The sequence below is a fragment of the Choloepus didactylus genome, chromosome 2 (assembly GCF_015220235.1).
Source record: "Choloepus didactylus isolate mChoDid1 chromosome 2, mChoDid1.pri, whole genome shotgun sequence".
In the NCBI taxonomy this organism is placed as follows: Eukaryota; Metazoa; Chordata; class Mammalia; order Pilosa; family Megalonychidae; genus Choloepus; species Choloepus didactylus.
Genome location: NC_051308.1, coordinates 96,439,524 through 96,454,791, shown reverse-complemented (window position 1 = coordinate 96,454,791; position 15,268 = coordinate 96,439,524). Strand labels below are relative to the sequence as shown.

At 39.3% G+C, this 15,268-nt stretch overlaps 1 protein-coding gene across 5 annotated transcripts in view; it reads left to right on the top strand.

Annotated features, from left to right (window-relative positions):
• DCAF6 (DDB1 and CUL4 associated factor 6) overlaps positions 1-8,818 on the top strand; it is a 201,023-nt gene extending 192,205 nt beyond the window's left edge. For all 5 annotated transcript variants that reach the window (XM_037825416.1, XM_037825415.1, XM_037825414.1 and 2 more), the window contains 2 exons: positions 1,895-2,000; positions 8,353-8,818. In XM_037825416.1, the coding sequence (XP_037681344.1) occupies positions 1,895-2,000; positions 8,353-8,417 (171 nt within the window). In that variant the 3' untranslated portion in view covers positions 8,418-8,818. The remainder of the gene's footprint in view (positions 1-1,894; positions 2,001-8,352) is intronic.
• Positions 8,819-15,268: the final 6,450 nt, after the last annotated feature.

Sequence of the window (15,268 nt, the reverse complement as noted above, 5' to 3'; positions counted from 1 at the left end):
ACAGACTATATTTTGATTTTTCCTGAAATGCTTTCCTAAAAAGAATCAAAGTGGCTCATTATCACTTGCCAACATAAAACAAGTTAATGCAGTTAAAGAGGTTGAATTTTGAGAAAAGAAAAATTAAGTTAAAAAGATGCCTATAATACTAGAGAGGTTAAATCACAATATTACCTGGCTATATATAATATTGATTATTATTAGTAGTAGATTAGGTGCATTGTAGTTTAAGAAAACTAGGTTTAACTATTTGTGCTTAGCTTTTTGCAACAAAGAATTATTTAAAAATCTGTCCCTTTAAGAAAATAATTTTACTATAGTTGACCTCCATAATCATAGCCATTTTTCCATTATTTTCCATTTTGTTTACCTTTAAAAGGAAATGGAACTTTCTTACTTGCAGAAACAATTGGTAGGGGAAGAAATTTATTGAAGAGTTTTTTCCTTTATTATTATATTTTAAGATTTCCTCAGCAGTGTGCTAAAGCAGTAGTTTTCCAACTGAGTTATGTGAAGTCTGGGTTTCTTGCAGGGTGGGGAAAGGAAAGCTGAACTCTGAACCTTTCCTTCCTAACCTCATTCAGGTTTTCAAGTAGCAGGTTTCCATGTAAGATTTTTTATGACAATAAGGATTCATTGCTAAAAATATTGGTAAATTGGAAACCACTACTCTAAAGCGAGGTTAATAGTCCACAGCATAATTTCCACATGTACTTTTACTCATCTAATAGATATTTATAAAACACTTGCTGTATGTCAGGCATTGTCCTGTGGATAAAGGGATAGAGCCCTGCCTTCAGAGCTTATAGTCTAGTGGGAAAGACAGACGTAAACAACTAGAGTACAGTATGATCAGTGCCAGAGTTATATGGCAGAGTGTTTTGGCAGCTCATGTAAAGGAACCAGGAACAGCTGTGCTTGTAAATAGCATAGTTGGGATTGGAAAGACTTCATAGAGGGAATAAGAATTAGACTTAAGTTTGAGGAAGTAATAGTTCACCATGCAGACAAGGAGAAAATGGGAATTTGAGATAGAAAGATCAGCGTGTGCTAAGTTGTTATGAGATAAGCAAACCAACGGTGTGCCTTGAACCCTACGATATGTGTAGGAAAGTAGCTCAATTGGACTAAAAACTGTAGGTTAGGGTAAGGTTATAAAGAACTCTGTAGAATACTCCTAATGAGTTAGGAATTAATTATGATATCAATGGAGAACTGTTCAAAGGTTTTAAGTCAGTGTGAAAGGATCAGATTAGCACCTCTTTCTTCTCCTTTCATGCTCTTTTTTCTTCTCTATTCTCCTTTGTCATGCCCTTGCTTTTCCTCTTTCTTTTTTTCTTTGCCCATGATTATACATTAGATCCCTAGGTGTTCATGGATATTCATTTAGTCCTGTTCTTGGTACTGAAGATTCAACTCATTGCTAACTCTTGTTCAAAAGCTCACTTTTCAAGAGTACTTTGCTTCAGTCAAGGAAACATGTTCTCAAGGTACCCATGTGGCCCATTGATGATAATTTAACACTAGAGAGAGTCACTAAAAGTTTAGTTCTATATGTAGGAAAATACTGAGCAGATACCAAGTAGTTGAACAACAACAACAAAAAAATCTAAAATCTAAAAGAAATTCTTGAATGTTTTAAGTAGCTTATAGTTTGACCTTTGTCTTTCTGCCACAATTGAAAGAGTAGTGTTCTCTGACCTTACTCCCTCAAAAACAAATTAAACTAACTATTTGGTATGGAGTAGTCTTAAGGCAGAAGTAAAGACATCAGACATATGAAGAATGAAGTAATTCTTCGTAAGACTTTCACTTTTTACTATTTTCCTAATCTTCAAGGAAAAAGTATAGTTACTCTGTGATCTTTGACGTGGTCATTTAACTTGCCTCATAGGTTATAACTCGAAATGAGCTCATGCTGGAAGAGACTAGAAATACCATTACAGTTCCAGCCTCTTTCATGTTGAGGATGTTGGCCTCACTGAATCATATCCGAGCTGGTAAGAACTTTCACTTTACATCATTATTATATTTGAAAAATATGGTATTATTTAAGATCTGCTTTAAAGAGATTTATATAAGTGCCTTAACATCATAAAATAAAGCCATCTTAACTTCTGAATTAGTAGTTCTGTGAACTCGTGATCTTAGCATAGTAATTTATTTCCTCATGAACCAGTTTTATTGAAAGTGGTCAAAAGGAAAAGACAAAGTCACTTTAAAACTTGATATATCAGCAGTTATTTTCTGCTGATCCTGTACTGATAGAAAACTTATACACAATATATATGATCCTGTACTGAGTTTTCTATCAGCTGATCCTGTACTGATAGAAAACTCAGTAGAGGATCATATCATATATATGATATATATAAGTTTTATATCAGTAAAGGATCATATCATGAACCTTAAGATATGTTACAGTAGGTACCCTTTAATAGTGGGTTTGGTCAAAATCAATCATAGTCCAGACAAAAGTCAATGTGACATAAGTAGGTTGAAACAGAAACTCGGTGTGTTTTTTCAATATTTTGTTTTTTGTTTTAGATGATAAACTGTGAGGTTCAGTGCCACAGACACACAAAAACACACATTACAACTAATAGTTAAGAAGGAATTGACTAATCTGTGTTCCTAACAATAGAAAAGGTCCAATATCCATTATAAACAAAGTATAATACTGTGTTAATCACCCTTCACTAATTTCATAAATTTTTTCATATGTTGAGTATTGTCTATCATTTAATAACAACTACCGTTTATAGCGTACCTATAATTTATTAGGCATTATACTAGTCATTTAACAAATGTATCCTCATTTAACCCCAACCCTTTACAAAGTAGGTTATTTGTAATAATTTATCCAAGATCACACCATGATAAATGGTGAGACCTGAATTTGAAACCCACTTCTAAGCCTTTAACCTCCCCTTGAGCCTAGAAATTTCATTCAGAGGAATACATTCAAGTCATTAAGACCTGCAGGTCTCTGGATGATCTGATCTCAGGCTACTTTTCCAGTTCATTGACAACATTCTTTTTTTCTCTGTACTCCATCCATTCTGGCCATCTTTGAATTTTTGGGATATACCACACTCCCACCTTAGAGTTTTTATAATCATAATGTCTCCTCCCACCTCAGTCTTTTTTTAGGATAACTTCTACTCATCTTTCAGTTCTATATAAGCAGTGGCTTAAATATCTTCAAGACTGGGGATTGGGGAAACAAGTATTCTAGGCAAAGTAAGCAGCATATGTAGCATTTTGAAAGGCCTGGAGGACAGAGACCATGGCACATTTGAAGAATTGAAAGAGGTCCCATATGTTTGTAATTAAAAGATTTGGAGAGAAAATAATGTTCAAATTATAAATATTAGCTGTTACCAGGAAGACTGAAAGTTTCACAATATTAAAGTGAATTACAAATGTTGAAAATGAACAAAGTGAACTGGAATGTTTTTGTAATACCTTTCTGGGCCCCTGTGTTAAACTAATTATTGTAACATCCTTCAAGCCATTTTTTAAAAGATCGTGAATAATCCTTAAAATGCATCCATTTGGATTTCAGATTTCAGGAGGCAGCATTTTATAGAATAAGAACAATATTTGCTCATTATGGCTCCTAACATTTGCTTGTTCTTACAAAGAGCTTATCTAGGGTTGGATCTTTCTCAGATTTTTTCTTTAGAAAACAAATTCTCTCTTCAGTTTTGCAAGTGCCAATTCCAAACTGGTGCAAATGTGGCAGTGGTTTGCTAGATAATAACTACTACCATCCTTCTTTGTTTTCAGGATTAGATAAAATGTTTTATAATACAAAAACAATCTCTCTACTCTTTCTTTATACCAGAATCAAAATAGACAATTTCTAGTTGGTTTAGTGAACTTAGCTCCTCTTAATGCAAATGTCTATGTAGAATAAGGTACCCAAGAGTTTATATTTCTGCTTCTCTCACTGTTAAGATATTTAATTATTTGATGCGTCGGTTGGTCCACCATATTTCCTTCCATCCCCACAGTGTCCAGTATTCCGACTACAATAATATATGCATATTCAAGGAGACTTGGTAGTGGACTTTGGCTAAATGAGTACAGGCCAGCCACAAGCTCATCCAGTACTCCAAATGGCCTCCAGTGGGGTCTAGGGAATAGACTTGAGACAGCTCCCACCTACTAGAGCTATGACTTTTAAATGATGGTGCACATCAAATCCCTGTGAGGCTTTTTAAAACTACAAATGCCTTGATCCCACCATCTAAAGATTCTGATTCATTTGATCCAAGTAGGTTTTATTTGCTTCTTTTAAAAAGCAAATAAAATCATTCATGAATGATGCACTAAAGATTTCTATCTAGGCTAACTGTTGAGATTTAAAGGCAGTTCAGAGATCCCTGGAAGCTTTCAAAGGCTTTGGAGAGATAGTAATAGGGTGTTTGGGCCATCTAGATTCTTTAGTGTATCTCAATCTGATCAAGTTACTCCTTTGCTTAAAATTCTCCTGTAACTTACCATGTTCTTAGGATAGAGCCCTAATGTGTTAATGTGACTTATAAAACCACATATCATCTCTTGGCATTCTTCCTTTCATACCTCTGGACCTTTGCACAAGGAGATCTAGATAACCAGTGTTGCCTATATTGTGTTTGTAGAGCCTAACATCACGTTGAGCTCACAAGTACTTACCTATCATGCACGAATTCACTCCATCAGCAAATCCTAATAACTTTACTCCAGAATATGATTCATATCCACCTACACTTAGTGTCCCTGCTTCTACTCTTGCCCACATACAGTCTGATTTCCATACAGCAGTCAGAGGGATTGTTTAGTAAAAGGAGTCAGTAAACTTTACAGCCAGCTGTAAAGGGCCAGATAATAAATATTTTAGGCTTTGCAGGCCACAGGGTTTATGTTGCAACTATACCTCTATTATTGTAGTGCAAAAGTAGCCATAGACAATAGTAAATGAATGGGTGTGGCTGTATTATAAGAAAACTTTATGACAAAAGCAGGCAATGGGCTGGATTTGCCCTTGTGCTGACCCCATAAATTAGATCATGTCACTGCCTGCTTAAAATGCTCAGTGGCTCCCCAGAGCTCTTAAAATAAACCTAAACTTCTTATCCTGGTCTACAGGGGCCTATATGACCCTAACCCTGCCAACCTCTGACTTCAACCCATTCCAATTTCCCCATAGCTCACTACATTTTAGTCATACTGGCCTCATTTCTCTTTCTCAGCCTCATCAAGCCTGTTACTACCTTTAGGATCTTTTCACTTACTATGTCCTCTGTCTGACTGTGCTCCTGCACTTCATATACAATTGAATATACAGTTGAGGTCTCAGCTCACATGTCTTTAAAAAGGTCTTCCCTGGTCACCCAACCTAAAATTGCTCCCATACCCTCCCCCTCACTCAGTCACTCTCTGTTCTTCGCCTTATTTTCCTCAAGTACTTATCACTTTTACTTTTCATGTGTTTATTTGTTGCCTTGTTACAGATTAAAAGGAAGAAAACATATTTGTTGTCTTGCTTGTGACCTACTCCCCTCCTCTAGAAAATAAGCTTCTTAAGAGCAGAGACCTTGTTTGTTTTATGGATAGCCGGATCTTTAGCTCCTGGGACAGTGACTAGCACGTAATAGTTGCTCAGTAAATGTTTGTTGAATGGGTGGGTAATGAACAAACTTCTAGTATCAAATTTCTAGCTAACGTTGAGTCTTGTATTTATTATTTTAAACAGGTAAATAAGTTCTTAATGGAGAATAGCCTGAAAAGGAAAACAATAGTAGTTTTGTAGAACACAGTTTTCCTTTGGGGAATTTTTTTTCCTCATATTTCCCCACTCTTCCCATAAATGTTTTAGGTAAGAAACTTCATATCTCTTCATATCATACCTTCCCCAGCCAAAAATAATTTCCTGAAGAAATATTTCTAACAATAAAATGAACCTTTCCTTTTTTACAAAAGCAATTTTTCCTTGTCTACCTTTGAAAAAGTTTATATAGAAGTGATTCTTGTTTCCATTTTTTATCTAAAAAAACTGTGTTCCTCAAACCTCCTTGTTTTCTGAATGCCAGCCAGAGATTTGTGCAAGTATTGAACTGCTTCGTAGTATTACTGCCTCAGTAGCACTTCCTGAACAAGGATATTTCACTTCATTTATTCTTAGAAATTGTGTTTATAGGCTGAGAGAGGTGATTCTGCAGCAGGTGAATGAGTTGGATTTGAGGAAAGAGCAACTGTCTTGCCTTCCGCCTCATTTCAGAATTCACTGTCAGATATTTTGTGGCATATTGTTAGAGCACGTCAGGAGACCAGATTGGCCCTCCCTTGTCTCCTGATGGCTTTGAGTTCTGTAGAATTCTAACTTCTACTGCAAACTCCCTGATTTAAAAACTGTGACATTTCTTCTTAATCCTTTATTTCTCTCATCTTTATTTATAGTGTGACAACAACAACAAAAAACAAAACTCGTGTAAGAAGGCTACAAACTTTTAAATAGGCTGATACTGTTTTCTTATGTTCCACTAACATGACAGAATGGATTTCTTAAATATAATCAGTCATACTCAGGGCTCCCACTCATGGTATCTATTTAAGTAGAATGGGAATTTAATGTTTTGTTCTTTCACAAAATAACAGAATCTCTTTTATAATAACATCCCTTAGGTAGCCTTTTACTGGGTCAGAAATCCTTCTCCAGTGTTTAAATTCCTTTCATGATCTTGTGAAGATCTATTCAAATCTTATTTTGATCACTTATTTTACAGTATATTTACTGATGAGATAGTAGGAAGATTTGTGTAATTCAGGTTATAAGCCATATACATATACATTCATACATTATCTCATTTATTCCTTAAGTAATCAGTAATGTATTGTGCTGGGCACTCATTTGATCCTGAATATGTCAATCTTATTTGTCAGAGGCTAAAATTTTTATAGTATAACCCATTTTACAATTATATGTAATTCTAAGTAATCTACTTAGAATAAAACCAATTCATGGACTTTATAAAATTATGAATAATCAAACAATTTTTTTTGTTTGAGATTAGAGTGGAGTCTGCACTAGAGGGGATTTAATCTAGTTCAGTTAAACCATTAAATACATTGCCCCCTTTCTATGTCATTCCTGGTTGTAGGATCCAGTGGGAACGAATGAGCAGTATAATTTTAAGTAAAGTCTTCTCTAGCTGTTGAAAGTGGGATTGAAATGTTCCCGTGTCTAACCTTATATTTTCCATGTCACCTTGGAGCAATGTTACCGTGGCAGAAAGGGTTTCATCCTAGTGGTGGTGGTGATTTTATGTTGCTGCCTTCTTTATATACCCTAATGTAATACATCTTATCTTAGTAGAACATATTCATTTTTTCACTTAACATTTTTTGAACATTCCTGAACTAGGCCCTGAGGATATAAAGATTAAAAAATAGATGTATCTCCTGTGTTCCATGAGCTCATGGTCTGGTATGGAGAAAGACATGCAAACAAACTATTACTATAATAATAATTATTATTTTAAGGTTTATACAAGATTTTCAGGAGATCAGAGGAGAGAGTTCATGATTGGTTAGGTGTTTGAAAAAGTCAAGATAAAAGTTTCATTAAAGGGCTACTAGTTGTATTGAGGTAAGTAAACACAGAACCTTGATAACTGGAGAATTGGGAGAAAGTGTCCCAAGCAGAGGAATAGCACGTGCAAATTGTGAATACTTGAGAAAGCATGCCATCCTCAGTGGTCAGCTAGGGTGAGCATGTCAGGAGATGAGATTGCCAAAGTAAGAAACCGCCATAGTTTGTAGTAATATTTTAATTTGAGGAATCTAGACAAGCTCCTTGAGGGCAGAGACTACATCTTTTTTCATCACTATTTTATCCTCATTTCTTAGCACAATGCCTGGAACATGGTATTTTAACAAAAAATCTTTTTACAGACAGAATCAGAGAGATCGTTGAAGGGAGTCCCAGATGCTCTTCCACACCGCCTCCCCCTCACTTCCCTTCATGGTACCTGATATACCTCCTTAGGATCTTAGATTCCAAGGAACACAGTTTGACAACCACTGCAAAGGATAATATGTGAAGATGTTTAGGGTTTTAAATTTATATATGTGTGTGTGTATACATACATATATATATATATGTAAGAATTATGTGTATATTTAAAGCTAACAGTACTGTTTCCTTTATTCTTTATAAAGGTGAAAGTGGTGAGTTGATATTTACATAGTGAATGTTCTGAATTATTTATATTTTAATCAGTTTTAAAGGAAAGGCATTAAAAATGATCTGTAATTGTAAAACTAAAAGTATTTCTTTTGGTGATTCCCATATGTGTTTTCCAGACCGGTTGGAGGGTGACAGATCTGAAGGCTCTGGTCAGGAGAATGAAAATGAGGATGAGGAATAATCAACCCTTGTTGGCAAGCACTTAGATGTTTTGAAATTTGTATAAGACATTTATTATATTTTTTTTCTTTACAAAGCTTTAGTGCAATTTTAAGGTTTTGGTTTTTGGAGTTTTTCCCTTTTGGGGAGATAACCTAACATTGGTTTGGAATGATAGTGTGCATGAATTTGAGAGAGTGTGTAAAACAAAATTAGCAAAATGTTTTAAAAACTTTTTGCCATGTATGAGGAGTGCTAGAAGATGCAAAGTGCAATATTTTCCCTAACCTTCAGATGTGGGAGCTTGGATCAATGTTGAAGAGTAATTTTCATTATAGTGAAAATGTTGGTTCAAATAAATTTCTATACTTGCCATTTGCATGTTTGTTGCTTTCTATTAAAAGAGTTGGATGTTTTAAAATATCCTGCATTTGATTTTTTATTTAATGCTTGGCTTTTATCACCTTACTACTTTGACCCACATTTCCAATCTGTCTGCAACATAGAACTATTCTTCTGGGTTTAATAACCTTTTCCATTGTGGCTTCTATTTGATAGGCTCACATAGAAGGGCTTTCTTCATTTCTCCTGAAGTACTTTATCTTCATCTCCATCATCATCTCCTCATAAGTGGGTCCTCATAACATAGATGTATAGATTACACAGAAGGAGTTGGGCTTCAAACATAAATCACTGAGAACATCACTGATATCTCACATATTACATTAGCACAAGCTGTTTCTTGAAAGCCTCTGGTTTTCTCTCCACCTTCTAGATTTCAGCTGAAATTTGTTGACCATCCAGTCCTCTAATTCCTGATCTTCCTTACCTTTAGTGTCTGCCTCCACTCAACTTCAGCCAGGCTGTCTTACAGGTTATGTGCCTGCCTCCACTCAACTTTAGCCAGGCTGTCTTACAGGTTATGACCCAAAACTGCTCCTGCAGACCTAACCCACTATTCATGCCTTTCCCCCACCCCTCCATTTTCATTCTGATGGTCTTTCCATCAACCTGTGCACATACTTACATCTCTGGATCCATTTGCAAAATAAGTAAAATATTTTCTTGATACTAAATTATTCTCCATACACTTTCCAGTTTCTCTTCCTCCTCTTGTCATCCAAGTGAGCATACTATACATCCATGGTTTCCCTTTGCTACTTTCCTGATGCCCAAAGAAAGCCTACTTCAGAAGCCAGACCTGTCAAGCTTCCAGGTTAGGGAGAGTTAGTTTGCTGCCTCATGATACCTTGGAGGCAAAAAAATAATCACAGCCAAGAGTGGTTGGTGTTGTCTAGGTTTTAGTAGTCCAAAAGGACCTGTTTCAGAAGCTCTGTGTTCTCTCTCTCTCACACACAGACACACACTTGGCATTTGCTATTATAGGTTTCTGGGATAGCACATCAGTTCTACCCTTTAAGTGTGGGCCTTTGAAACCAGGGCCTTGGAGTATTTGGCCAGTGAGCTCTTGGGAACTCGCTCACTTGTGGAGGACAGTAGCTAACCAAGCAACTTCCCTGTGCTCTGTAGTCCAGTCAGTAGCTATCTTCACTATACCTTCTTGCCAACCAACAAATAATTGGAGAAGGATTCACATTTCATGCCTGGACTTAACTGGAGCTCATCTTGAGACAGCCATCCAGTGCTGCTGAAATTGTAGCACTGACACAAGAAAGAACATGTCAGAGTTATCAAGGTCAAAGCTGTAGATCCAGGATGCCTTACCCATCCCCACCAGCAGCAACCTTGAGCTCCATCTTTTGACCACACTGGAGGTGGGTATCAGGCCATCAGTGACCATGCAGCAGTTGCTCAAAGAGGCCAGTGCCAATGAAAATCCGATGGTCTGCCGTGGTCATCTCAATCATGAAAACCTCTCTGTTGATGCTTTCAGTGTTTTTGCTGTTACAGGTACCTGCTTTTTTATTGTTTAATTGGCAGGTAGCTGTAAGATTCCTCTTACTTTCTTCTGAAGGAGAGGGACCAAAATACTAAGACATAATTCCTGACCAGCTGGACTATGAATAGATTCACAGGTGCAGCAAAGCATCTGTCTCCCTTACGGGGATCAAAGATCTCTCCTCCCCACAAAATGGCTGCAAGCCCAGGTACACCTACTGCTGCGAGAGGCACTTTAGCTTTATTGTTAGAGGGAAATTAAGCATTAAGCTCACTTAGTAAATTGGGTTGGACTTCAGTTTCTAGCTCTTATCCTGGACAAGGGCAAATAGTTATCCAGATTAGGTAAAGAGGGAAATGGTCAAAGGTGAAAAGGAATCAGAGCTTGAGCCAAACAGGGCAATGGCATGATTTCCGGCAAGTGCAAGGATCTTAGCTTCTGGTTTCCACTATGTGAACCTGGTCAAGCCAGGTCCTGAGCTTCTACTTTTCTCTAAAGTGGTGTAATCGAATTTGTAAACCTATGTTACGGGCTGTGTGAGGACCACATGAAAACATGGAGGTTGACGGGCTTCATGGAATAACTGACAAGACCATTCTAAGCACACAATATGACATTGTTTCTTCCACTGTAATAAAAAGCAGGAATATGGTACAGACCAGTGTCAGAAAACTGACAGGGCAGACGTTTTAGGAGGCTCAGTGGGGTTGAGGAGTAACTCTCTGGCAGAAAAAGCAATAGAAGAAAACCAAAATGGTATTTGTCAAAGAAATTAAGTTCCCTGCCTTTAGCAGTTTTGCCAAGAGTGTTGGTGTTGAATATAATTCAGAATCAGGGCAGGCCAGACAAGCAGTCAGGAAGGCAGCCAAGAGCAGACATTCTACAGAGGCAGAGTTGACAAGTCCCGGCTGCTTCCAAAATTTGGTGTTGCGGGGTGGGGGCAGGAAGTGACCCTAGTGTTCTTACCCACTCAGAAAAGGGAGTTATGACCTCAATGGTGGTTGTGGGGGGCCAGGGGGGAGGCGGTGGATTGTGACCTAAGGTGGTTCTCAGACTCCGTGACAATCTGCCCCTGTACTCTGACTTTAATAATGGGTCATACAATGTTGCTATTCAGTACACCTTTTTAAAATCTTGGGGTTAACAGTGTCCTATATTTCTTGGGCATGCTGAGAAGTAGGTCATTTAAAATATTCCATGAATCTAATTGCCTAGAGAATTTATGAAAAACGCATGGAAAGATGTACCCACGTGACTTGGAAATAGACACCTCTCCTCTTCCAATTCTGCGACAATCTGCCCCTCCCTGTTCAGTCTCCTCTCGGCCGTGTGCAGCCATGTGAACGGAGGCTAAAAACAGATGTGGCTGGAGGGGGCGGGCAGACCCGACAAGTCCACAGTACAAGAATTACTCAAAATTTCCAAGCTATACACATACCAAAAGATATTTAATCAGGTAAACAAAACTATTCTAAATACACTTGTTTATAAATATTGATTTGTAATCATCCTAAACATTTTTCTTTACTTAAAAAAAAAATTCAGAAACTTAAATACATTTCAGGAGTAGCTTCTTTTTGTTACTAGCTTTTTGTTTTGAAGCTTGGTTAACCACTTCTGCATCCAGGAGTCCATTATTGGAACACAGAACAAGACTTTATCTCTCAAGGACGTCCACATCGCTGACTGACCTGTGCCCAGACACATTACTCCACTCGGCGCGGCCTCTGATCCTTCCCAGGAGTGTCTTTTCCCCAGGAGGGGCTGACTTGCCTGTGATTTGTGATATTTCAAAATGGAAGGGTCAAAGGGAAAACAGAAGTGGCTTCTAATTCCTAAGCTATTATTAATACTGCTCAGGAAAACATTTCAAGGGAAATGAACACAGCTTTGTATAATATGTTCTCCTAAAAATAATACTGACCAAAATTTTGATCTTTGTGCAGTGAGTTTGTGCTTTGAATTCATTCCAAAGACTCAAATCATTTCCTTGGGTCTCTTATTTTTTAAGTCTGGCAAGCTCCTTGGTTCACAATACTTATTTCAACCTAATAAAGCCCAGCTGGCCCATTTTGATATTGATGTCTTTTTAACTATACTGCCTCCTCCTTGGGCAGCAAAGCAGACTTCCTCCTTCCTTGGCCACATGGCCAAGACCTGGAGTTTGGCCCTGACACTGGCCCAACACTCTTCACTACCCTGGACCTCTCTGGATTCTGTGTCCCCTTCTCTCCAGCCTACTGGGAGGGTACAGCTCTGCCCCTTCTTGTAGTCATCTGATTGCTATCACAGCCATTTTCTTTTGCCTCAAGGATGACAACTGTGATTTCCTTTGTCTCCCACAGGCTAGCATGGACTCGTGTCCCTGACCCGACTCTTCCCTCAGGGGCTTGGAGGATTAGAGTCTGTGAACCCAAGAGGCAAGATGGAGCCCCTTACTGCAGGACAGAGCTGTCCTCAGCACTGAAGAGCACTTCATAGACCATCCCTTCTGGGCCAGACACGAGGTCAAGGCTGAACTTCTGCTGTGATTAGGGACTCTATACCAGGCCCAGGGGGTTGATAATCTTTGATAGCCATTCAGGGCAACTTAGAATTGTCTTACCTCTGTGCAAACAGGCCTGGTAGCATAAGCTCACTCCTCCCTCAGGTCTTGAATTCCAAATGCAGCTTGGCCTCTCCCCACTCCTATTGTCTTCCCTTTCTTCACCCTATTCCTGTTTCCCAAAAGACCCTTTGGTGCTATGCAAGAAACCTGGGAATTCCCATGGCAACAACCTTCAACACTTCCTGTTGAGGATAACAAGAATCTTTTCAAGATACTCCTTGTCACAGAGATTCCTATAAAACAACTGTAACACCACCTCACTGAGCCATTGAGAATACCAGTTCCTCAACATCAACTGTACATCAGGTACTGTGCTGGATGACTTATAAGTATTACTTCATTTTATCGACACCATCACTCTATAAGGGAAGCCTCCCTGGATTCTGTGTATCCTCACAGAGAGTGAGATTCCAAAACCCATTTTACAGATGAGGAAACTGAGATGTGGAAAGAAAGACTGAGCAGCTTACCCAAGAATATCCAGCAAATAAGCAGCCAAGTGGGATCTGAACCCAAAACTTACCATACCAAATCCTGTGCTATTCCCACTATATGTTAGCACTGAAGCACATTAGAACTCATTTGCAAGTGCCAAACACAGTGCCTTGTACCCAGTGGGCATTCAGGTAGGGCCAGAATGGACAATAAATGTTAGTTCCCTGCCTTCCCCTTTCTAGCAACATCACCCTCACAGTTCCCTCCAGAGAGGAGCTAGCTGGGGCTTAAGGCTGAATACTTGTGAGTATATCTTGGGGGCTGTCCAGCTAGAGAGCTCTAATCTTCAGGTATCTCAGAGGCTTCTTGTCAGGATAGAAAACTATCCCCCTAGTTAAATCTAAACAATCTCTCGTATCAAAGTGCTCTTCCTCTCCTGTTCCAATCCAAATGACGCTGGTCTATTGATTGCAAATGTTCTCTGAGATGGTCCCACTAGTTGCTCAGTTCCGTGCAGAGAAACCACACAGCAGCTCCTTAAATGAGAATCAAAATACCGGGCAGCCTTCGTCTTACACTCCTCCTCAGCCCCCTTCTACAGGAGACGTGATCTACTTAAGATCACACAGCTGAGTACTGGTAGTCCCCATGAGCCCGAACCGGGGCCACACATGTAAGCAGGCTAGCTGGGTGGGCCTTCAAAAGACGGAGACTGAAGGAGTTCAGAGCTCTCTGCCTGAAACCAGCCTACAAGGTTACCCTCAGCCAGGCACTCTTGGGAACTGCCAGTGGCATCGCGGCCACACTGCTGCCACCTAGTGTCTTTGTCCCGAACACCAGTCGTGATGCTTAGCCAGATGCTTGGCTCCAGTGTGAGACTGCCACTGCCTTCTCGGTCCTGCCAGCCCCCACACCTGGTATCAGGGACACAGCAAAGGGTCCCAGCCAAATGGAAATCTCGGTGAAAGAAGCAGAGATGTGCAACACCCCTAAAAGTGGTCCTGACGAACCCAGAAGACGCAGGACTGAGGTATGTAAGTGAACAAGTGACCGAACGTCCCACCTGTCACTGTCCATGTGGTCATCTAGGAAGGTGTTGAGCCCACCACTGCCCTGCACTGTATAGCTGGTGAGTCTCGGTTTAGTGGGGGCAAGTTGTGGGTTCTGCTTTCTGCACTGAGAGAAAGTGTCCTGAAAAATGCCTCAGAAACTTCAGAATGTATGTGGATTATATTTTCTCTCTCTCAAAAGCATATTTGAATTCCTGAATGTGCAAAATATGGTGCTAGCTGCCAAATATCCACCAAGACTTGGCTCAGACCCCCACGTACTTCATGGAGTCATCCCTGACTGCCTCCCTCTGGCCTTTCTATAATCATTACTTGACTCTATTTTTTACAGCCAGTATCCCCCAGTTCTCTCCCTAAATGAGAGTGAAAACTTTTTAGAGGCCAGATTGGGGCTTTGCTCACAGTGGATGTGCAGTGTCTGGTAGATGAATAAATGAATGGCCCACAATAGAAAAAAAGGGAAATACAGTGAATTCTTCGGTGAAACGCAGCATTTCTAAATTAACTTAGACTAAATCCTAGCATAACCCAGCTAGTCTCAGATCAGCTAGTGGGGCCATGGGGCCTCCAGATTCCTTCCCTCCAGCCCCACCTAGTGCAGCCCGGGGAAGCATTTCTCCAACCCTTGGGTTACAGGTCCATTTGCTGCCCTAAAAATGGCCTAGACTAGTTGATCAGGAAAATGGTCCCTCAAGCATATGCTAAAAAATGTATATATACACAAAGAAAACAAAAACCACCCTCAAATTAAGGAATGCCACCAGCAGTGAGAGAAGATCAGTTTGACCTGCACATCTCATCAGCAGAACCCACGGGTGAAATTGCCCTCTACTCCCCAGGAAAGGCCATCTTGCTCCTCC